This window comes from Quercus lobata, chromosome 3 (genome assembly GCF_001633185.2).
Source record: "Quercus lobata isolate SW786 chromosome 3, ValleyOak3.0 Primary Assembly, whole genome shotgun sequence".
Lineage (NCBI taxonomy): Eukaryota > Viridiplantae > Streptophyta > Magnoliopsida > Fagales > Fagaceae > Quercus > Quercus lobata.
The window spans coordinates 39,422,778-39,446,403 of record NC_044906.1 but is presented as its reverse complement, the minus strand read 5'-3'; the positions used below and the strand labels follow the sequence as shown (position 1 = coordinate 39,446,403).

The following is a 23,626-nucleotide window of genomic DNA, read 5'->3' as shown; positions in this document are numbered from 1 at the left end:
TTGCTCTATTGAATTCATTTCATATCATGGTTCAAGTGTTAAAAATGAGTGTGCTTTACTAATCCTTTTCAAAATTCAAAAAAGTTCCCATGGAAATAAATCCATGGATCATCTATCAAGTGACTGCTCAATCAATTGTTTATTCGGAATGTTAAAAAAAGATTTTGTGATTCTCTTTTGTTAATATACGCTTGTACTCCGCCCCTTCTACTTCAGCAGAGAACCAAGCAATGCTATTGAGCCACAATGCCCAATCTCATTCATTAGCTAAAATTTTCCAAGGAACAGAGTTGAAATCAAATTTTGGTTATCACAGAGGACCTGCATGTGCAGGAACATTCCATTTTGAAAACATTGCAATTGCTTCTATTACATAAGCCTTAACGACTTTGGTGTGGAGGCTTTCCATTCTTTGCTTTCAAGGTTGCAAACAATGTGCATAAGCAAATCCTGCACATATCTCAACAGACTAGATAGATACATTCTTGTAGAGACATGCTCAAGTATTGTAGTAGTGCAAGTGGAGTTATATTATGGTTCAACTTAATTCAACTTAATTATATTTATGTCAAAAAGAGCTCATATATACACAAGATATCACAGAGAACAAACCTCCTACTGAAAATCTGTTTTCCATCTAGTACTACGCCATTGGTATTGTCTGAGATGGCAAACTCAAAATCTCAACATTGAAACTTACATTTTGGACATCAGTGAGGGTTCTGTCACACGAACAAGCTCTGCAGAACAATGCATTGATAAAGTTTAACAATCCACATCGTTTTTTACAAATGAACTCAATAGTCTAACAAAAAAGAAAATAAAGACGTGATGTAGAGGGTACACCAAAAGAAATACAGATTAAGATAGAACTGAATGACGTACTTTCAGCCTTAACACATCTGTCTGAGACAAGGATGTTGCGGTTATCACACTTGTAGACAAAAATAAACAGCTAAGATGAATGACTAAGGTCACAGGAACAAGTACTTGACAATCAGGACCATTTCTTCTGACGTAGTTTCGAGATTGTTAGGTCGGCACCTCCAAATCCATCCATTATAGCTTTTGCTGAATGGAACTCAGCTCTTGAGGTCAAACTATAAATAAATAAATAAAGAACAATTAATATAGCAACATAGCTGTAACATTTGAGAACATTGGAGTGGCAAGTAATCTGATGGGGCTTAGCAACAAGGGGTTGACAAAATGTTGCAAGAATAACATCATAGTTAACACAGCTGTCCATCACAAAATTTCATGTTCAAAAAAATATTTTTTTTTTAAATGTTTATATTTAAATAAAATAAAATAAAAAAACAGGGTAGCCTACAACAGAGCAAGCTACTAGACAGCCTGAAATAAAAAATTCTAGTCATGCCCAATTGGTTACACCAAAGATTTTCCATCACCTACTGGTCCAAAAATCTCAGGTCTTCATGCTATTTTGCACAATAATACATCAACATGTACACTTGAAGGATGATAACAATGAAAATAGTTAGGTGGTGAATCGGAGTGGTAGGCAGCCCCGTAGTGGGAGGGGGAGCCTCGGGGTAGTAATTACATACCCCATACAAAGCGTTCCATAAGACCTTAAAAGAAGTTCAATGCTTGTTGGCAGCCTTTGATCGGTCTTTTGCTTCAGCTGTAGTGAACTCGGCTCGGTCTTTAAAATGGAATTGAAGCAAAAATAGATAATTGAAGTGGGTTTTTTTTTTTTTATTTAATCACATTCTGTTAACAAATGTAATAATTATTGAACTGAGCAGGACTCTAAAACAGATTAAAATCTTTTCCTGATTGAAAATAGTGACTTAGAGTTCTACAAGAAAGAGACATAGATAAAATGTAATTAATTTAAAAGTAAAAGGCTAATAACTCTGAGAGGGCACTGTGCAAGAGCGGCTCATTTTTCTAGGATCTTCAAACATTTTTTTTTAAAAAAGGACTCCCAGCATTGATTCATTCTCAATTTCCATTAGCAATATCATTGCAGCTCTAGTAACTCATGAAATAATTCTGTAGGACTAATGAATAGGCCTCCAATTCTTTTCATATGTACTAGATTCCAAATATATCAATCTCCCATTGAGTTTCAGTTTATGACTGAAAATGTGTCATTATACCAAATTGATATTGGAGACACCATGCTCAACACGGTAACATTGAAGGGGGAAAAGGAAGTGAAGAAAGCATAAATTCAGATCGCTAACTCTAAGATTTAGAAACAGGCCTTTACCTGCTCCGTAGAACAATGCATGGCATGCCTATTCGCTCAGCTCCAGCAACTCCAGTTTGGTTTCCGGCAATAAGGACACAATTTTGGAAAGGTAGCCCTGCATATTCTGCCCCAGCACGCAATGCAGCTACAGTCTTTCCTAAGCTGGATAAGTCTCCCCACATCAGATAAAACTTTGGACCACCATAAGAAAACAAGAAACTAATCAGGGGCGGAGGGAGGGGGGCACCTGCCCCCCCTGAACTTTCAAATTTTTTTAACTAATATGACCTGAAATACCATCTTTGCCCCCCCTACACAAAAGACAAAAAAAAAAAAAAATCTCAATTAAGTAAATTCACGTTACCTTTCCAACTTTCCTAGTAGCAGTTGACTTCTACTCCTAATGGTGGTACAATTCTATATGTAAAATCAATGGCCCTACTTAGTAAACTTGATAGACTAGACCAAGCTGCCTGTAGAATTTTTTTTATGCTCTACCAAGCCGCCTGTAGAAGTCTATTATTAAATGAATTCACCTTATTCAATAAAACCGTGGGTCCCACTTGGTATTGATTAAAAAATAAATAAATAAATAACAACTTTGCTACCCCTACACAGAATAGGAATAGGAATCAGAACTAGCATAGAACTCTTAAAAAAAAAAAAAAAAGTATATATAATGCAAACAGAGCACGGCCTCCCATCAAAAAGAAAAAAATTTCTTTTCATATCCATTGGTTTACTCATTAGTGACTTTGGCATTGATCTTACCAGTTGCAACAGCTACTATTGAAAGAGCTTTTTCAGCAATGAACATAATTAAAAATCGATTACGCAATCAAATAGGAGATCAGTGGAAGAATGATTGCTTAGTCACATATATTGAGAAAGATATATTCAAAACTATTGAATGTGAAGAAATCATGTAGCGGTTTCAAAATATGAAAAATCGTCGAGGGCAATTGAGTAAAATAAGCTAGGTGTGAAAAAAGAAATTAAAGTTTACATTTTATGTTAGATTCTGTATGACAATTACATTATCATATAGTTGTTTACTTATTTTGTTATTAATATTGATTAATTTTTTACTTCCAATCTTGTCTTTTAATCTTGCCCCCCGATCTAAATTCCTGGCTCCGCCACTGAAACTAATATATGGTCATTAAATGAACTATCAAATGCTTAAAAAGTGTACTCACTCACAAAGAAAAAAAAAAAAAATTATGCATAGGCTCTCAAGAAATACCATGCCCCCCTAAGTTTTTATAAATGTAAATGTATTCAAAAGACCAAGCGTATTTATGAGAAGGTAATTTGAAAAATCAAATTAGGGCAGGACAGGGTAAGATGGGACATAGTAGGCAAAATGGACAAGTAGTGAAATATATTAAATTGAGGAATACTTCTTATGTTTTGATTTTTAAGTGGGGAAAAAAAAACTGGGAATGTTAAGGACTTGTTTGGTAATGTTGTTCTATTAACGTTGTTTAAGTGTTGTGAAAATATGTGTTGTGTTGTTTAATCAACGAAAAATGTTGTTTAAACAACACAACCAAACAAGCCCTGAACTTCCCAAGAGTAAGCAGTGGGAAGTGAGTATTACCCTTTCAATAGTTCCATGAATACCCCTAATTAATTTAAAGGAACAAAGACAAATACAGAGGATAAGAAAAAACATTTCTTGTGGAAGAACTAATATCCCTTATACCCAACCACGAGAAGGAACTTTTAATCCATGTTTCACCACCTCTATTCTCATCTCTTCTCTTCCACCATTACACCTCTTATCATTTATTATCTACCCAGATTACCACTTTTCCCAAATTTTTAAAAGTTGTTAGGAAATGATGAATTTTTCATCATTTAACCATTAGTAGCTCCCTTTCATGTGTGAGCCTAGACACTCCCATAAAACACATACCACATCCTAATAAATAAATAATTTATTATTAAAAAAAAAAAAAACCCAGAAGTTTTGATTTTCTCCCAAGATGCCATGCCAGCTGACTAAGAAGGAAGAGAGACTATCAGAAATGGATTTCTATGCACCTTTGCTGAAGTTTTAATAATTATGCAAGTATTAAGAAGAACATAAAATCTAGCACCTCAAAATCTACTGAAAAACAACTTCCAAGTCTTGTGTAAGCAAAATCAAAGCCAAAAGTAATGAATCCTAATTTTCTTCCAGTGGTCTTTCTTTCTGAACTCAGCCATTATACAACAAAAAGAACTGGCTGACTGCGACAGATTGTGGTGAGCATCAACAAATAAATAAATAATAGGAACTGACTAACCTTTCAGATGAGCCGGTATCAATCTCAACACTCAACTTCAGCACGGAAGCAACATCTTCTGCTATTTTTTGTTTTTCAGCCGAAACTGGCTCAGGAAGAAAAGAAAGAAAAAAAGAAGCCCTTTAGTGATCAACCTTCTGTGCTTAAAAAAGGGATAAATTGATGATTGAATAAATGCATGCCAACCAACTCAGGATTTATAATTACCAGCTTTTATTGCTTCCTTAGCAATTTGCTCATCCAAACCCGAAGACAGTCCTTTATTAGTAACAAGTTGACCATAAAAACTCCTTTTAACTTCCTCATTCCCAACAATCTTTACTTTGGAAATTCTTTCATGGCCAAGCTTTTCAATAATTGATCTAACAAACAGGTAAAAGGAAGCATTAGCTTGCTCCTATTCTTTTCATAGAAGCATAAACCCTACTGTAACTCAATAGTAAGTCACAAGGGTCAAGGATATAGAAACTGAATACCAGGAGTTTCTTCAAAAGAGAATGAACTCCTGTGCATTTCTACATATAGAACAAATATCTATAGCATGTAAAAAAAATCCACTACATCAAATAAAGGGGAATGTAACGATCAGATTACCCAGCCTCAACCAACAGTAGTCAAGCCAGAGTTAAAGCTGAGTCCCTCATGAATTCAATTAAGTAAGATTACCTAGCTTCACCTACATGAAAGCTTATTATCTAACTCTTTACTTTGCACTAATGTCTTCAGGTATGCCATGAATACTATGTAAGTTGTCTCATTTCAAAATTGAATTACATCCCAAAAGGAAATAATGAAATATGCTAATGTGTTTATTGCATGTCCCTGGAGTTTTGAAGAAGCATCTGAGATGTTTAGAATAGAGCATACCTGGCAATTTTATCCCCACTTTTACTGTATGCTGTTACTATGACCAAAGGTATTCCTTCATGATATGCATCATCTATAAAGCTGCAAAGAGGAATTGCACGTAAAGGTATAAATTTTTATTGAAATAATATTACATGAGAAAGAAGAAGAAAAAAGTGGGGATAACCGAAAAGTATCACAAAGGAAAACAAATACGAAAGTTGAAGCAACTCAAGAATAATCATTTTATGTATCTTGATATAGTTTTTGTAACATTTTAAGTGCAGTTTATTTGCCAAGAAATTTGGCTCATCCAGGGACTATTGCAAGCCACATCATTTTCCTGTCATTTCACTAGCTGCTGACTGTTGCAGGACCTGGGACCTATGCTTATTCATTGTCTTGAATTATACTACTATTTTATGCTTTAGATAATTTTTGGAAAATCAGAAATAGGAAATAAGGTTGATTATATATATATATATATATATATATATTGAGGGAATTATGTATACCCTTTAAGGTTGGTTATACTGCATCAAACATATATTATGATAGCAAATTTTCTGTTGACAAGTATGCAGTCAGGCAGTACACATCTGTCAAAACCGCATCAACTTTTACCAGTTATGATAATGTGTACTTTAGTTGCAAGCGTACCTTTGGCTCATTGTTCACATATGTGCCAATTATTGCAAATGGATTGGGAAATTTCCAAGTGGTGGCTGAACGCAGATATCTAATTGCGCTGATTAACTTGTGTATTTAGATGATACATCAGAGCAAGTAAAGAATTTAGTATTGGTACCCTATCACCAAATTTAGCTCGTCAATTAAATTGATTTTTTTGTACTGAAAGACCTCTCTGTGTTCCAAATAACACTTTTCTTACCAAAGTAAAGAACTTTCTGTATCACTAACATCTGAACAGCACAGTCAATAGTCCTCTGACCAAATGCCATTCCTCCTTGTTGGCATTGGGTCTCAATTGATGTGATCTCAACCCAGCCCAATAGGTTCACTCATTAGTAGGCAGCCCATTAAGGTTATAGGATTTCCTACTAGCAGGGAAAATATCTATGGATCTGTGTTATGTTCAGAGAGGCAGCATACACAGTAATATATTGATTTACACAAAACATAGAGTTTTACACATAATTCTTACCATAACTCTCTCTCTCTCTCTCTCTCTCTCCATGGGGCTCCAGAGTTCAGTGCTATCACCTTGGATCTTGGTTTGTGGAATCTCTATGTGATTCTAGTAATCATATACTTCCAAAAAGTTCATTTACATTGGAGATACAGTGACCATGGAGATGGTATGGGTTATGAAATAGCTACAAAGATCCTCTATTCTGTTGCATCCAAGCATATTGTAGGATTCGTTTGGATCCATGTATAAGGTACAAGCATTAACATCATTTATAGATCCATTCTATGGATGTGAATAATTTTTTATCAAAATTTGAGCCACTTGGCTCATTTAAGTCCCTAGAAGACCCCAATGGACCACAGTTGAGAAACCACATGGTTTAAGTAGTATTTTAAGCTTGTGATGCATTTTGTGAGAGTGAATGTGCGTGGAAATAAAATGGGGTAAACTGAAACCTAGAAAAGTTTAGTATGGTCACTAGTTGGCTAGGCCAAACTCCGTGAGATATCAATAAAACTACTTAAGCCTTATTGGAATTACAAAGACTATCATACATGCTGCTGCTTTGGTAAAATAATTGAGGGAAGAGATTCCTAAAACGCCTTAGAGCTGCATTTGGTTGCTACCCTTAAAGTTATGGTAATGCAATTGTATGGCAATATAAAAAATCCTTAACAGAGAAAACACACATAATTGTTGCCAAACCACATCAAGTTTGATTTGCGTATAAAAATGGTCATGGAACACATGTACAAGTATGTTTAATTTAAGCATTTTGCAGTTGACCATTAAATTTATATTGTTGTCCTAGTTTAATCTACATCATCATAGCAAAACTGAGTGTTGGTAGCCAATATAATAGCAGCCAAATTCTCAATGTGACAAGGTCGATGGTAAAAAAAGGTATGTCACAAAAATTAAATTGGCTCACTCAAACAAAAGATCACCTTTGACACTCGATAATGAGCAAAAACAAGACCTAATATCTTTTGTTGGTTGGAGGCGAGCACAGTATTATGTAAGACCATTGGCATTTTTAAGCAAACAAAGATGAGAAACAATTATTTTCATATCACCTTAGCTGCGCTAATAGGAGGCCCATTAAGTAGTATCATAAGCAATGTGCATGATCTACCTATAATCATGTAGCCTGAGGGAAGCCATATTCAAGACTTTAATTAGGCACTCAAGGAGAGTGACCTAATGGAGAACTTGGGTTAGGTGTTGTAGGAGCAACTGGACTAAGATTTTGTATGGTATGGAAGAATCCATCAAGACACATTACTTTAGAAAGGAGAATTCTACCATAGCGTGCAACCATACTAAACGTGTAAGTTAGCTAATCAGCCCCACGAACTATTTCCCTTGTATGAGAAAATCTGTTGGATGAGCGAGACGCATGGACTTGTAGTTTCTACCATATGCAAAGTTGAAGAATGTTGGTATTGGACCTTCATCAGTGTGGATCCAACCTGGCCTAATACGAGTGCCCATTAGTAGGCAGCCCATAATGGTATTGGAAACCTAACTCGAATGGTGTGTGTGTGTGTGTGTGAGTGCATATATATATATTAGGGTCCAGCACTGTCACCCTAGGGCTTAGGTATGGATTCATAGAAGCCCTACGTAGTTTTAGTAATCACATTCCGCCAACAAGTTCATGAATTCATATTAAACTGCCTACTCCTAGTTGTACATCCACAGTAACAGATGACAAATATCTACATGCAGGGAACAAGGGGAAATAAATTCATGACAAATAATTCTGTATCAAGATCTGTCTTCTGTGCTTGATGTGGAGCCTACAATTAGTAGCAATATCATATGTTGAGGGTTTTCAGCTCCAGGTGCATAAGGTGAAGCATATTTCCCTCAGATTTTCATTTGAGTTATATGTGGCATAGCGTAAATATGAAGATATATGTGAAGTCGGAAATCAGTGCGCAAACTAAAAAGTCACATGTATCACCAAGCCAGACATTGTATCAATCCATACCAAGGTTCCAATATGGGAAATAATAAAGGCCTATGATTTTAAACAGGCAGGCCTTTAATTTTGAACAGGTAGTTAATCTGAGGAGAATTTAAACAAGTCATAAGATGCATATTTTTAATTTAAACAAGAGGAGACAACTCACCTTTCAACTCCAGGTCGTAAAGGTGAACTTTTTGACATCACAAATTCATCCAATGCATTCTTCTGCCAACAATTATCCAATTGTTAAACAGCTTGTTTGTCTCAACAATTATGAGCATCTACATTCTCAAAGGGGAATTTAAATAATTGAATGATCAACAAAGTAAGCCGAAACCGTAAATAGTTCAATGACAAGCTTAAACAATCCAAACAAGAGTTCTAATAAGAAGGCACAAAGCAACTTTCCAAACAAGAATTTTTATTAAAATCAGAGAACACTTTTTGGATGGAGAAATGACACCCACCTTGAAGATAATCTAAGAAGGAATGGCACAATGTAAATCACAAGGACTAAAATTATTGCCAGGTCAAGTTTTAGCTGTTTTTCCCCCCTTTCTTTCTTCACAAGCATCAGATATGCTTTCTGTGTTTCTTATTATAAGAATTGCTTCATTAAGTTTGGTTTGGGAGTGGGGGTTTGTACTCTCGGTCATATGGACTAGCTAAAATATTGGGATATATATATATATATATATCATTACATCCACATTTATAAATATAATCAAATTAATTATGTATATGGTTTTAACAGTCTATAATTGCTGTTTTCTGATGCGCAACTCTTAAGGCAAAGAAACCTATTAAATGAACAACATACTAGGATTGGGACATGTATCGGGTAAAGGTAAAAGTTAACTGAATTATACCATGACTGGATTAATTAATTGTAATATAAAGAAACCTTTTCTCGCAGAACACTTTTTATGAATGGTCCCCTCTCATTTGTAGGCAATGAAGTAGGCCAACCAATCTGTAATAAGGTAAGAGGTAATTAGGCAGATGGGGCAAAAGACATAGCAAAGGCATGCTCAGAGAGCTACCTATAATCTTTTCATCTTTCAAAGTCACGGGAAAAAGAACTAACCCGGTTAAAATACAGATTTAGCATCCTTTCCTCATCACCAGAACACTTCCTGGAAAATAATTACATAATGCTTTACAAGAAAATAATCACATTTATATGTTAAATCAGCTACCCCACTGCTTGCCAAATTTTAAATACACATTTTCATGTAACCATCAAAAACTAATATGAAGAGGAAAATTGGCACACTGAGGACAGGTCATTTGACACACAAAATTGACACGTCATATGAGCCCCCAACAACATTAGTGAAAGTCAGTATATATGTTATATCTGGATGTATGTACACCAAAACCAAAGTTAGACCTGGCAGACAAAAGCTAGCATTGAAACAAATGCAACAGAGTTCCTTGTACAACAATCAGCCAATGATAATTTCATGTTCCAAAACTATCTATTCCACATAAAGAATATATCCTATTAAGACAACCCATAGTAAGAAAAGACATTGTTAAATGACCTCACACCTCACAAGGTCCAAATACACAGGTTCACTCCAATTCGCACAGTCAAGCCCAAGCTTTCGAAATGCTGATAACATCAAAAAGAAAAAGAAAAAGAAAATTAAACTCATAAACATATATGGAATATGGTTACTGAAACATTAAATTGATCATTCTATGCAATACACATAATTACTGTGTCTACCGCACCTACATTGAAGGCTTGGCGATTACCCACACGATAAGCATCCATTAGAACCCTGAAAAAAAAAATACATTAAGATTTTAAAAAATGCAAGTGAAACAAATACATATTATACGGATTTGAAAACAGAAAAAGGGAGGGTGGGGACACATTACAAGCAAGAGTAAAGAAGTTGGCATAAACAACATCAGAAAAACAATAGTAGAGATCACCCATCTAATCAAGTTCATGAAAATAACACAAAACCAGGCAACATCAGATGGGCACTAGTATTAGAATTGTTGTTTATGAAATTGAGATCTTTACTATTGAAATCTATATAATATAATGAACCAATTTGGGGAATAAATAGAGAGAGAAAACCCTAGGTTATCCATAGACTAACCCTAGGGTATAGTATAAGTTAAACCCACAGTACAACTACTTCAATAGTAGTATTACTAGTAGAATGAACCCAGACGAATATCTCTAACATCCCCCCTCAAACTCAAGGGAGAAACTTGAGGACGCTTGAGTTAGGATAGGAAGTGTTTCCATGTAGGAGCAAGTAGGATCAGATCAAAAATAGAATGGATTGGGCTTGACATGAAATGGAACATGCAAGATGGAAGGTGGCAGTGGTAAACGAAGACAGTTCGCAATGGATGGAGGTCAGAAGATAGCTATTGTAGCCAGAGGAAGGCTGCACCAATGACCAAAGGACGGTTGCTATGGTTGAAGGATGGTTGCATCAGCATCAGTGGACAGAAACATCGGCAGAGAAGCAGTGATAGCAGGATGGCATATGTGAGATATACATTGGCAGGAACGATGGTCAGCAACAAATGATGGCCGAAGATCTTTTGGCAGAAAACTAGTGACAGGAGGATAGCATATGTGAGACATACATTGGCAGGAGCAACGATCAGCAACAAATGATGGCTGAAGGACAAGGACGCCAATGACCACAGGAGAGTGGCACCGTCAGCCGAAAGACATTGGCACAAAAAACGTCGCAAAGAGCCAAGATAACATGTTTCAGCCTTAGAGGCCTACATCCACAACAAAAAGCCTTGGAGAAGCTAAGTTATGTTTGGTATACTGTAATAGACATTGTAATATAATAGCTATTCTTATGATTTAGTTTTTGTAGTAATTTAGTTATGTTTTTATTACAAGAAATAGTAATTTCTTATGAATATTTATTCCTTATATTAAGGAATAATTATTATCCTCTCTAAATTATTCCATTACAACACCTTCTATACCTAGTAATAAAGATTACCATTTCTATCATAATCTTTATTTAGTGTACCAAACATGCCCCTACATATATGCTATTGACATCATTGTTATACAATTAACCAATTGGGGATATATAAAGACTAAAGAAACCAACCTAGGCTATCCATATATGCATGCTATTCTTGCAATACAAGTTAATCCTGGGTCGTAGTATAAGCTAGACTTGTAATCAAGCACATTAGTACCCAGAAAAATATCTCTAATAATTAGAAAAAACGAATAAAAAGGAATACATAAAAACTCACTAGTAAATTAGTAAATATCAGAACACAGCCAAATAATCATAATTTTATTTTTGTTTTAAACTCAATCCCCTACCCATTATTTACTGCATAATTGAAAAAGAACACTAGTCTAGAATCAAACGGAACAAGGAAGCATAAAATACATAGGATGGTAGCATCAGATAAAACAGAAATATAAGGCAAACTATACATAAAATTAAAAGTCCATAGACTAAGAATTAAAATAAGACAAATTACCCTTCGACTTCAAGAAGAACAGCGAGTTCCTGAGATGGGTTTGGATTGTCGGAGCTGGAAAGCGAGCAGAAAGCAATGGAGTGATTGAAGTGCAGACATTTTCCAGGAGAAGAGAAGAAATCTCTTCTTCTTGTTCTAGGGAAAGTGGAGGAAAATGGGAGAACCAAATAGGGGTTTCTCCTGGGCGCGTATAAGCAGCAATATCTTCTGCTATTGATGACGTTGTTGTTGTTTTTGTTTGAAAAGCACAGAGAGCTGAGAATCGAACAAGAAGCTGTTTCCATTAGCAGTTGGTTCTGTTTTTTTTGGCTCGGGGACTGTTTGATGATGGCTGAACTGTGATACCACCTTATTGAATGTTTTTGCTGTTTAAATGACCCTTATATCCTCCGACTTATTTGTAGTAGCATAGAGATGTATCTTAAATTACAATCTTGCTCAATATCTTTTTATTAGAGGTCAAGTAAATTTTGACAATCTACTATTGGATTCCATCTTTTTTTTATATCTTTCATGGTTACAAAATTTAAAAAATAAAAATAAAAGATTAATAGTTATATCATCAATAAATGATTTAAATTACAAGTTTTGTAGTTTAAAATTATGCATAAAATATAGCCATATAGATCATTTAATAAATAATATTCGATTAACACAAAATTTGACATGTGTATTAAGAGTATAAAGAATATACAATTCAACGATTAGATTTTTAAAATATGTAGCAATGTTAATTTTACTAAGGTTGTAGCCTAAGGTTATAACTAATTTTGTAACTAAATTTTGTCCTAAGGGAGACCTGATGATCTGACAAGTTTAATTATATTACAAATTAAGTTGATTCATATCATTTCACATGTAAAAAAATATTAATAATAACAATAACATTAATGGTAATGATAATAAATATTGATTATATTGTCTTTGTCTTCCTTTAAATACAAATAAGATAATTGATAGAGTCCAAACCAAGTTTAGTTTGTCCATGATGGTCATCCATGGCAAGCACACATCTGTTAGGACATATGTGATTCACTTGTTAAGAACATATATCACTATTTTATGTAATTGACTTATCCTTTGACAAAATGCATTTTACTTGTATTTGGGTAGATCTAGGATGTGTTTAATACTTCAAGAAACTGTGTTTCAAGATCAAGTATTGAAGACATGCAAGTCTGTCTAAGATTCAAGCTGAAGAAGTGTTGTTCATTAAAACTCAATAGCTAGCTCGATAGCTAGTTATCCATCGAGCTTAAGAAGCTGTTCTAGCCCCGTGGCTCGATAGTTGCTCGACAGCACCTCGACAGATAGCTATCTATCGAGTTTTATGAAAAACAGAATTTCAGTTATGTTTTGACTCTAATCCGTGATTATGTGTTTAAGCCTTCTTTTCTTCTAACCCTAGACATATAAAAGGATTATTTTAAGGGCCGTCAAAGTGTACACAAGTTGCACAAGTGTTAAACAAAGTTTGTTCAAGCAATTTGTAACCGGAGACAAAATTTTGTCCTAGTTCATTATTCTTGTGAAGAAGTTGTTGTGTATGTGCACCGTAGGGTTTTGTAACCAAACATCTTCTTGATCTTCATCGTTGGGATGAACTGAAGAATTTTGCAACCAACAACCTTCTTTAGTTGGTGATTGAAGTCGCGTACTGGGATCCGCGCATTGGTTAGTCACATACTTGGGAGCCATGCATCCAAAAAGGAAATTGTTACTATAGAACAAGTCCAATTGGGTATTGGGGTAAGAGTTCAACTGTAGGTTGGTATAAGGTACTGGGATTCCTTTACTTGTAACTGCTTGTTGTGATAATAGTAGAATTTCGGAAGTAGTGACCTGAAAATCACCCGGTAGGGTTTTTGCCATTATGTTTTCCCCATTCATAAAGAAATCACCGTGTCATTTATTTTCCGCTACATAATTAGTTTATTGGTGATTTGTTTGTGCTACCACGCATTTGCATGTTAATTAACTTAATTAATTCACCTGGCTAAATTAATTGGTTAATTTATCACAAGGGGTCAATTCGTTTTTGGCCTATCAACATCTATAGGGTTTGACAAGAGAAGAAGCCCAATATAAGTACCCTATACATGTACAAGATCCCTCCATAAGATATTACAATCGTCTAAATCAGGTTGGTCGTCCATGCCTTACAAAGTTATGGACAACCAAGGATGATTGTCCATAGACCAAAAGGGTATGGATGACCATACAACACTTAGTAAATTTCAAAGGAATTTTCTACAAACTTTACACAATCAAACCATGATCTATCATTCCAAAACGTGGGGAGAGTTCCCCAAAATTCTCTCCATTTTCTCCATTAACTCCACACATCTCCCATGATGATAGTGGATCCGAACAAGTAGACCCACTTTTAACTCTCTATAAAAGGATCAAGTCTTATTCAACAAAGGTAAGTTCTATTATTCACAGTTTCTTATCTTTGTGTTTTAGAGAAAAACTGACTTAACCGTCGGAAGGTCCTTCCTTGGTCGAGTTACACCGGTCACCCTTGACAATCTTTTCTTTCCTTTCAGGTCCTAAAGCCATCACCGTAGTTCGAAGCATTCTAGCCTACTGATTTTCATGCATCATCCCAAGTGAAAAGCACCTAGCTTTCCAAGACAAAAAGGCTGCATAGTTCGGACTAGGTCAATGGCCACTAGTCTAGAGCACCAGGATAGTGGAAACACCTTTAGTCACCTAAACTGTGCACCAACACCACCACTAACCGTCAAGCAACAGTTGTAGTCCATGGCTACTACAATGGCAAACTTGACACAATAAAACCAAGAGTTAACTAGAGAAGTTAACAGACACCGTCGACAGTGCTGTGGTGAGGAGCACAGGTAAAATTTAGAGAATGAAAGGGCTGAAAACAACGTAGAGGAAGGAGATCATTCTAGAGGTGCTGTCACTCATAGAGTACCCCACTTGGAGAGAAAGATGGATCAAATGAAAAGAGCCATGGAGGAGATGAAGGAATCCATGAGAAGGGCAAGTCACATGGATGACCTTGTCCACAGGATTGACTCTCCTTTCAATGCGTCCATCACCAATCACCCCTACCCTCCAAATCCAAAATGCCTACCTTGGACTCATATGATGGAACGCGGGACCCTTGCGATCACATTGCCATGTTCAAGACAACCATGCACCTCCAAGGTGTTCCAGACGAAATCATGTGCAGAGCCTTTCCAACCATGTTGAAAGGCCTAGCCAGAGTATGGTTTGGTAAGCTACCACCAAACACTATAACTTCGTTTCAGGAGATAAGCAAGTTGTTTGTCAACAACTTTGTTGGGGGCCAAAGGCATAAGCGTTCCTCGTCTAGTTTGCTGAACATAGAACAAGGAGAAAATGAGAGTCTGCATACTTTCATTAGCCGTTTTAACAAGAAAGCCTTGTTGGTGGACGGGATGAATGACAAAATTCTCTTAGTAGCCTTCTACAATGGAGTCAATTCAGATTTGTTCATCCATAAATTGTACGACTGGGAGGCGCAGACGATGGTTGAGTTGATACATTCAGCCAAAAGTTTCATGAACGTAGAAGGTGCAATTATTGCTAAGAAAAAGAAGAAGGTTGAATGAGTGGAAAATGGTTATGTACACCATCCAAAGCAATGCCCTCGTCCAAAGAAGGCCAAGACAAGGGAGAAAAGGGATCAAGATGGCAAGAAGGTAGGGTCGTCCTCAAGATGATACTCCAACTACATTCCCCTGAATACCCCACTTGATCAAGTACCGATACAGATGAAAGATGACCCATCATTAAAATGGCTCGAGAAGATGAAAGGCCTAGCAAGCGGAACAAAAGCAAGTACTATCGTTTCCACCGAGACCATAGACATGATATGGACAAGTGCTACGACTTGAAGTAGCAAATTGAAGTTCTCATTAAGCAGGGAAAGTTGAAAAATTTCCTTGGATGAGACCATAAAGACGAAAGGCAGCCAATGAAGGGCAAAGCAGAAGAACCAGTGCATCAACCTCTTAGAGAAATAAAGGTCATTATAGGGGGCACATCAACTGGAAGCTCGTCCAAAGCCAAGAAGACCTTCTTGCAGGTAGTCCAAAATGTTCAATTATCTGGACAACCACCAAGGACAGTCCGAGAAGACGAGTCTACACCATCCTCATGATGATGCAATCGTCATCACTTTGGTGATTGCAAATTATACAACTAGAAGGGTGTTAATAGACAATGGGAGTACAACAAACATCCTTTATTATCTAGCCTTTCAGCAAATGAGAATTAACAAGGAGTTACTTCGTCCAATGAGTGTGCCTTTAATCGGATTCGGAGGAATTAAGGTTCTACCAGTGGTTACTATCTCCTTGCCAATTGTGGTCGGCTTTTACCCACGGCAAATCAATAAGGAAGTGAACTTCCTTGTTGTGGACTGTTTGTCCTCGTATAATGCCATCATCGGACGACCAACTTTAAACAGTTGAAGAGCCGCAACGTCCACCTACCACTTGTTTGTCAAATTTCCAACAAGGTATGTGGCATTGGGGAAGTATAAGGAAACCTACTAGCTGCTAGAGAGTGTTACTTAGCAATGTTGGCAATGGATGAGCAGATATAAACGATGAACACTGAAGAGAGAAGAACAGTGGTAAAACCAATCGAAGTATTGGAAGATGTACCATTGGATGAGTCCAACCCCGTTCACTAGAATTGGGACAAGCATGGAAGAGAAGACAAAGAAGGATCTTGTCCAATTCCTCAAGAAGAGCAAAAATGTTTTTACTTGGAGTCATGAAAACATGCCTGAGTTTGATCGAAGCATGATTACTCATCGTCTGAATGTATCCCTATCTCACAAGCTCGTTTGTCAAAAAAAGAAAATGTTTACCCTAGAACGAGACAATGCCATTAAAGAAGAAGTCCAAAAGTTGGTAACCACAGAGTTTATCTGCGAAATCTACAACCTTGATTGGCTAGCTAATGTAGTAATGGTCAAAAAGCTAATGGCAAATGGAGAATGTGCGTGGACTTCACAAACTTAAACAAGGCATGCCCCAAAGATAGTTATCCTCTTCCACACATTGACCAAATGGTGGACTCAATAGCTGGACATAAATTGCTAAGTTTCATGAATGCATTCTCAAAGTACAACCATTAAGATGGACGAGGTAGACCAAGAGAAAATATCCTTTATCACAAACCAAGATTTGTTTTGTTACAAAGTAATGTCGTTTGGTCTAAAAAATGCAGGAGCTACCTATCAAAGACTAGTTAACCACATGTTTCGTCCACAAATTGGGTGAAATGTAGAAGTGTACGTGGATGATATGCTTGTCAAAAGTGCAAAGGAGATGCAACATCTGGACGACCTCTAGGAAACTTTCGACACACTTAGACGATATAAGATGAAGTTGAATCCAAGTAAATGTGCTTTTGGATTTACATCAAGGAAATTCCTTGGTTTTATGGTTTCGTAGAGAAGAATTGAAGCAAATCCTGATAAAATCCAAGCAATTTTGAACATGGAACCCTTAAAAAATGTCAAGGACGTTCAGAGCCTCACTAGACAAGTAGCTATCTTTAATAGGTTCATTTCAAAAGTCATTAACAAGTGTTTACCATTTTTCAGAGTGTTAAGGAAAGCATTTGAATGGACGGACGAGTGTCAACAAGCGTTTGAAGACTTGAAGACTTATCTCACCTCAACTTCGTTGTTGAGCCCATCCAAACCAGGTGAAGAGTTATACCTTTACCTAGCAGTATCCCTTTATGCAGTAAGTTTGGCCTTAATCAAGAAAGAAGGAAAGGTGCAAAAGCTCGTCTACTACACCAGTAAAGCTTTAAGAGGAGCTGAAGGATGATATCTACCAATGGAAAAGTTAGCCTTTTCATTGGTAACAGTAGTAAGAAAGCTCAGACCTTATTTCCAAGCTCATGTTATCAACGTCCTAACAGATCACCCGCTAAAAAAGGTTATGAATGAGTTGGAAGTCGCTAGATGTGCGATATCGACCAAGAGAAGCAATAAAAGCCCAAGCCTTTGCAGACTTCATTACCAAATTTACTCCTACCTGTGAGCAGCAGAGTGGACACCAGGGGATAAAGAGTGGGTCGTCCATGTAAATACTTCGTCCACATAGCATGTAGGTGGAGTTGGAATAGTACTACAGTCACTAGAAGGGGATTGTTTAGAGTATGCCGTCTGTCTACAATTCCAGACGACCAACAATGAAGCAGAGTATGAAGCCCTACTCTAGGGTATGGAGATAGCCAAATCACTTGGAGTAGAATCAGTCCTCGTCTAGGGAGACTCACAATTGGTGATAGGCCAAGTGAATGGAACATGTGAAGCCGAGGAAGAATGAATGAAGAAGTACTTGGGCAAAGTTAAACAGTGCATTGAAGGCTGAATAACAGCCCAGTTTCTACAGATACTAAGGGAGGAAAATGCGAAAGCCGACGTCTTAGCCAAGATGGCATCTTCAGACGAGATAGTGGATGATCAAATTAAATTCCGGTACATCCCAAGTATAGATGTTCCAGAAGTGAATTAGATAGACGGAGTAGCCAACTGGACCACTCCCATCATGTCTTATCTTAAATATGGAATTCTCCTTGAAGATAGAGAAGAAGCAAGAAAGCTGAGAGTAAGAGCAGCAAAGTTTTTCCTCATGGACACGGTGTTATATAAGAGAGGTTTCTCTCAGTTCTATCTGAAGTGTTTGACTACAGACAAGTCACACTACGTCCTAAGAGACGTCCATGAAGGAGCATATGGAAACCATTTAGAGGCTAAGTCCCTCGTCCATAAGATGGTTTGTGTAGGATACTACTATCCGTCTATGCAAGTAGATACCAAAGCTTATGTTAAAGCGTGTGACAAGTGTCAACGCTACAACAACATACCAAGGCTACCATTAAAGTAATTCACTTCAATGGTGGCCCCTTGGCCCTTTGCCCAGTGGGGACTTGACATCCTTAGTCCCTTTCCCGTGAGGACAAGGCAAATAAAGTTCTTAGTGGTAGGGATTGATTATTTCACCAAATGGGTAGAAGCAGAGCCCTTGGCAAAAATCACCAAGTAGAACATCAGAAGCTTTGTTTGGAAGAACATTATCTACTGTTTTGGAATCCCTAGGGTGCTCATCTCAGACAACGGACGCCAGTTTGACAACGCACCCTTCAGAGAGTTCTACGAGCAGTTAGGAATCAAGAATATCACCTTCCCACCCATATGCTAATGGACAAGCAGAAGTTGCAAACTGATCCTTGCTGAAAATCATCAAGACTTGGTTTGAGGGGGCAAAAGGGATATGACCAGATGAATTACCTAGTGTCCTTTGGGCATATAGGACGATAGTAAGGACTCTTACTAGAGAGACTCTTTTTAAGCTCGCATATGGAAGTGATACAGTGGTACCCGCAGAGGTTGGTTTGACTAGCTACAGGGTGGCCCATTATAAGGAGGAGGAAAATGAGAAACAACTCCGTCTAAGCCTCAATCTCATTGACGAGGTAAGGATGGACGCAGAATAAAGGGTGGCGCGTTACAAGAACCTGATGACTAAGAACCATGATGCGTTGGTAAAACCAAGGCAGTTTAACTTCGGGGATCTCGTCCTGAAAAGGGTGTCCCTGACTACTAAGGACCTCACTCATGGAAAGTTGGAACCTAGAAGCCTTGGATGGTCGAAGGCTGGAGCACTTGTGGAATGTGAAGCACTTAAGGAAGTACTACTAGTAAAGAGGACTCGTCAGGAAGGTCAGCATGGACAAAACTAAAGATTAATAGTGATCATGAGTAGTTTGTTTATGTTATCTTTTAGCACTTATGTTTTCTAGCAATATTTTATATTTTCTAGCATTTGAATTCCCTATAAAGCACTAGCTACTAGCATTTGCTATGTTTATGGATGATGTCATGAACAAAGTCGTTTTGTATATAAAGCAATTTGACTTCCCTAAAAAAGAACTAGTTACTAGCATGAATGATGTCTATGGACGATGTTATGTACTAAGTTCTCTATTGTCTATGGACAATATTATGTGCAAAACTCCCTATTGTCTATGGACGATGTTATGTACAAAGTTCTCTATTGTATATAAAGCAATTTGAATTTTCTAACTTAAGTGTTGATGATTTTGTGAAATTAACGTCCATAGAAAGTTAAAGACGTCTAAAATCTCTGGATGCAGAAATGTATCATCATGAGCCATCCTTAGACGAAGAAAAGGCAAATTGTCATAAAACCTTAAGGTAACAATATAAGTACAAAGGGAAGGAACATACTGTTGCGATTTAAATAATGCTCCCAAGTGTAGGATTGTTGCGAAGTAATAACTCGGTAAATCTGAGGTCGAATCCACAGGGAAAAAAGAATTGATTAGCAAACCACAAGAGAATAAAACTAAAATAATAAAGTTTAATTGAAGAGATTTTTAACAGTTTAGTGAAAGTAATTTAAATTGAGTGAAAATAATAATATATTAAGGCGCTAAGGTTTAGGGATCCACACACAACACATCTATTAGTAGTCTTAACAAAATTTATTTTATAAATCAACTAAAATTCATACGAAGGATGATTTTAGTCAGATGATTTAACAATAAAAACTCAAGAATTAATTGTCTAAGGTAGTTTCATGCAATTGATTGATTTTAGACAAAACAAAACTAGTAAATTAGTTCGCAGGGAATACTAAGCATTTAACATGCCTGGAGTCTATGATAAATCAAAGGATTATATAGAACTAAACACTTTTCTAGATGAGTAAAACAATCAAAAACATAAAAATTAAAACCAATAAATAATTGTTAAGAACATACCAATAAACAGTTGGGTTTCGCCCCTTGCCTTAGCAAGGCTTCTAGCAAGTCATAACACAAATAAAACTCTAAAAACTGTAAAAAAAAACTTTAAGAAGACCTAAATTATGTTCTACAGAAACTCCCCTCTGAATGTTTTAAAGGTCAAGGAATCCTATTACAAGTTGAATTCCCGTTTGGAGGAAATCCCAATTTTTTAGGCTTCACATAACCGACGTTTGTGGCCCATTTAACTTTAGAATTAGGAATTTTGGTAAAATAAAAGGTTGTAGCCCTTTAAGATAGCTTTCCAGCCCAACTTGAATCATCTCGATTGGACATCTGAGCAGAAAGTTATGCTCCAAATACTAACTGGTTTGCAAGCTGGAATCTTAATCCGAATTGGACTTGGATTAGGTGCAAATTTCCTTTGATTCCTTGCTCCAATTGGACTTGAATTTAATTGGGTTGGCCTTCTTTGACTTCATCATGGCCCTTGTAAAATTAAAGTCCATTAGCTTTTTTCTTTGCACAAATCCACTTATTTAATTTCATTATCCTACAAAAGACAAATTCACCCATTAAAATTCAATTAAACACAAAATTGATTATTCAGTATTATTCCAAAATCAACTATAAAATGCATGAATTAACTCAAAATAAATATCATAATGCTTTCTAATAATGATATAAATGTGCAAAAGTAAGCTATTATCACATACACCTCCTAGTACACTAGTCCAATAACAAAGGACGAAGAAAGGCATGCATGCAAAATACCACAAAGTAATCCAAACTATGGACGAAAGGAAAAGCATAGCTAATTAAAAATTCCAAAAATTTCAAAATAAGGATGAGGAAAATACTTAGTCATTCCATGATAGTTCAAACCACGAACGAGAAAATACTTGGATATTGAAATTGGCTACAAAAACAAACGTTCAAACATGGTTGAAAATGCATTTATAACTAAAACTAAGGGTAGACGACCACTGTCCAGGAACCCTTTAAAGTAACAGGCCTAAAAAGGCAATTGTATGAGTACCCCATCTGTAAACATGGACGAGGAAATGTACTTTAGGAAATTTAAATGATCCAAAACAACGGACCCCCAAGAAAGAAAAAAGAAAGAAAACAAATAAAGATGAAAATAGATTTCTACTTTGATAAACCATTGAGGGTAGTGTCCCCAGACTTTGAGACGTTCTTCACTGGCTGAGGCGTGGAAGCATCATCCTCAAAGCTCGTCTAGAGTAAAGAGCTTTCAGCAGCAATGTGGAGTTTGATAGGGCTAAAATCCACCCCAGGAAAGGATTTGATGGCGTCCATACGAAATTCCTCAAAACCCGTAGTGTAGTTCTTGTCCAAGAGGTCAGTGAACTTGTTGAACGCCTTAAACTCTCTAATAGATACTGCCTTGGCCTCTCCTAGGGAAGAACAGAGCTCGTCGTTTCTCTTTTGAAGGTGGTCTAGACAGTTATCCTTCTCGACAGCGTCTGCCTTCAGCTCTTCAACAAGGTTCTTTAGATCTTTAACCTTGTCCTCCAGCTTGGCCCTCTCTCCAGCTTGATGGCTAGATTCCTTCTCCCTATCACAAATCTTATCCTCAAGCCTAACCTTGGTCTTCTCTAGCTCTTAGACTTGATTGAACACCGCCATAAACTTTGACATGACCTGTATCAAGAACTTCGACGTAAGAAAACAAAGTAAAACTCAAATCTTTAAAAGATTAAGGACGAGTTTACAATACCTTGAAGAGGTTGTGAACCATAGACTGTTCAAACTCATCCACAGTAAGAGGATGGTTCCCATAAAAAACTTCCCTCCACAACACCTGCATGGATATGATGAGCCTCCATGCGTTGAGATTAAGTTGGTTTATACCTATTTCTAGCCTATGGAGGATCTTCCTAGCAAAGGCATTAAGAGGTAACCTAAGACCACCTAGTAGGTAGGCCTCATATTTACCAACCCCTAAGTTAGGAGTACAACACCACTTACCAGGTACGGCTAGACGAGGGTTGAGATCGTCTGGAATCTGATACCAACCCCTAAGAGAAGTTTCTTCTCATTGTCTTAGAGGAAACGCCTACTGCACAACAGTATGAAATGTCCTCCTCATCACTTGGGGAGGGAATGGACGAGGGGGCACTAGTGGATGGATTAGCAAACGACCCAGAGGCGGCCCTTGTCCTTATTTCCTCTTGGAATACCTCTAAAGGAACCCCAGGAACTCTAGACGAGTATTGCTCGTTTGTGGTTTCCCCCCCACTACTACTGCTACAACTACTATCACTCTCACTATCACTACCACTAGTATTACTCTCATCGTGATATTCATCTATTTCTCTCTTGTCCCTATCACTAGACGAAGACACTATAATCTTAGTCATTTGTAAAGAATACTAAAGAAGAAAACCTATAGATGGGAGAAGGAGGATACTTGATTCTAGATAGAGAGGACTAAGGACGAGAGGGAACTTCTAGACGAGGCGTAGAGGACGACTGATGTCGAAATGGAAAATATGAGAAAGTGAGAGGGTAAGAGGGGTATTGGACTATTTATAGGCGGTAGAAATGGACATTGAAGCGACGCGAGCCAACTAGAACATGCCACGTGGTAGCTTTTCTCGAAGAATGAAATGACATGACTAGTGGGCCTCTAGGATTGAGCCATATGTCAATATCTTAGGCATCAGATTTTGAACACCTTGACACACCACTTGGACAATCTTCCGGCCAATAAAAAATCGCCACGTGTAAAGGCCATGTAGCATGGATGACATAAGGACAAAGGGGCAACTGATAGGGTCCAAACCAAGTTTAGCTCATCCATGATGGTC

At 37.0% G+C, this 23,626-nt stretch overlaps 1 protein-coding gene across 6 annotated transcripts; it reads right to left on the bottom strand.

The window, feature by feature from the left end:
• Window positions 1–509: 509 nt before the first annotated feature.
• Window positions 510–12,356, bottom strand: LOC115981709 (CBBY-like protein). 6 transcript variants are annotated; one of them, XR_004089415.1, is made up of 12 exons: window positions 11,994–12,354; window positions 10,233–10,282; window positions 10,047–10,110; window positions 9,580–9,628; window positions 9,397–9,465; window positions 8,656–8,717; window positions 5,386–5,466; window positions 4,726–4,880; window positions 4,519–4,603; window positions 2,243–2,386; window positions 886–1,100; window positions 510–740 (listed from the first exon to the last, which is right to left on the bottom strand). XR_004089415.1 is itself a non-coding variant. In XM_031104030.1 (11 exons), exons 1-11 carry the CDS (start codon window positions 12,275–12,277, stop codon window positions 998–1,000), a joined length of 1,146 nt encoding a protein of 381 aa, XP_030959890.1. In that variant the 5' UTR covers window positions 12,278–12,354; the 3' UTR covers window positions 510–997. The 6 variants fall into 6 exon arrangements, 3 of the variants coding, with proteins under 3 accessions (XP_030959890.1, XP_030959892.1, XP_030959891.1); XR_004089416.1 differs by having other exon boundaries at window positions 8,656–8,714; XR_004089417.1 differs by lacking the exon at window positions 2,243–2,386 and having other exon boundaries at window positions 11,994–12,356.
• Window positions 12,357–23,626: the final 11,270 nt, after the last annotated feature.

What these genes read in the sequence shown, in the direction of transcription:
- LOC115981709 (XM_031104030.1), bottom strand. Translation starts at nt 12,277, where the DNA reads ATGGAAACAGCTTCTTGTTCGATTCTCAGCTCTCTGTGCTTTTCAAAC. An exon ending in TAAATCTGTATTTTAACCGG is followed by an intron (nt 9,466 to 9,579) that starts GTTAGTTCTTTT and finishes ACCTTATTACAG; the next exon opens with ATTGGTTGGCCTACTTCATT. An exon ending in TGCATTGTTCTACGGAGCAG is followed by an intron (nt 1,101 to 2,242) that starts GTAAAGGCCTGT and finishes ATTTATTTATAG; the next exon opens with TTTGACCTCAAGAGCTGAGT.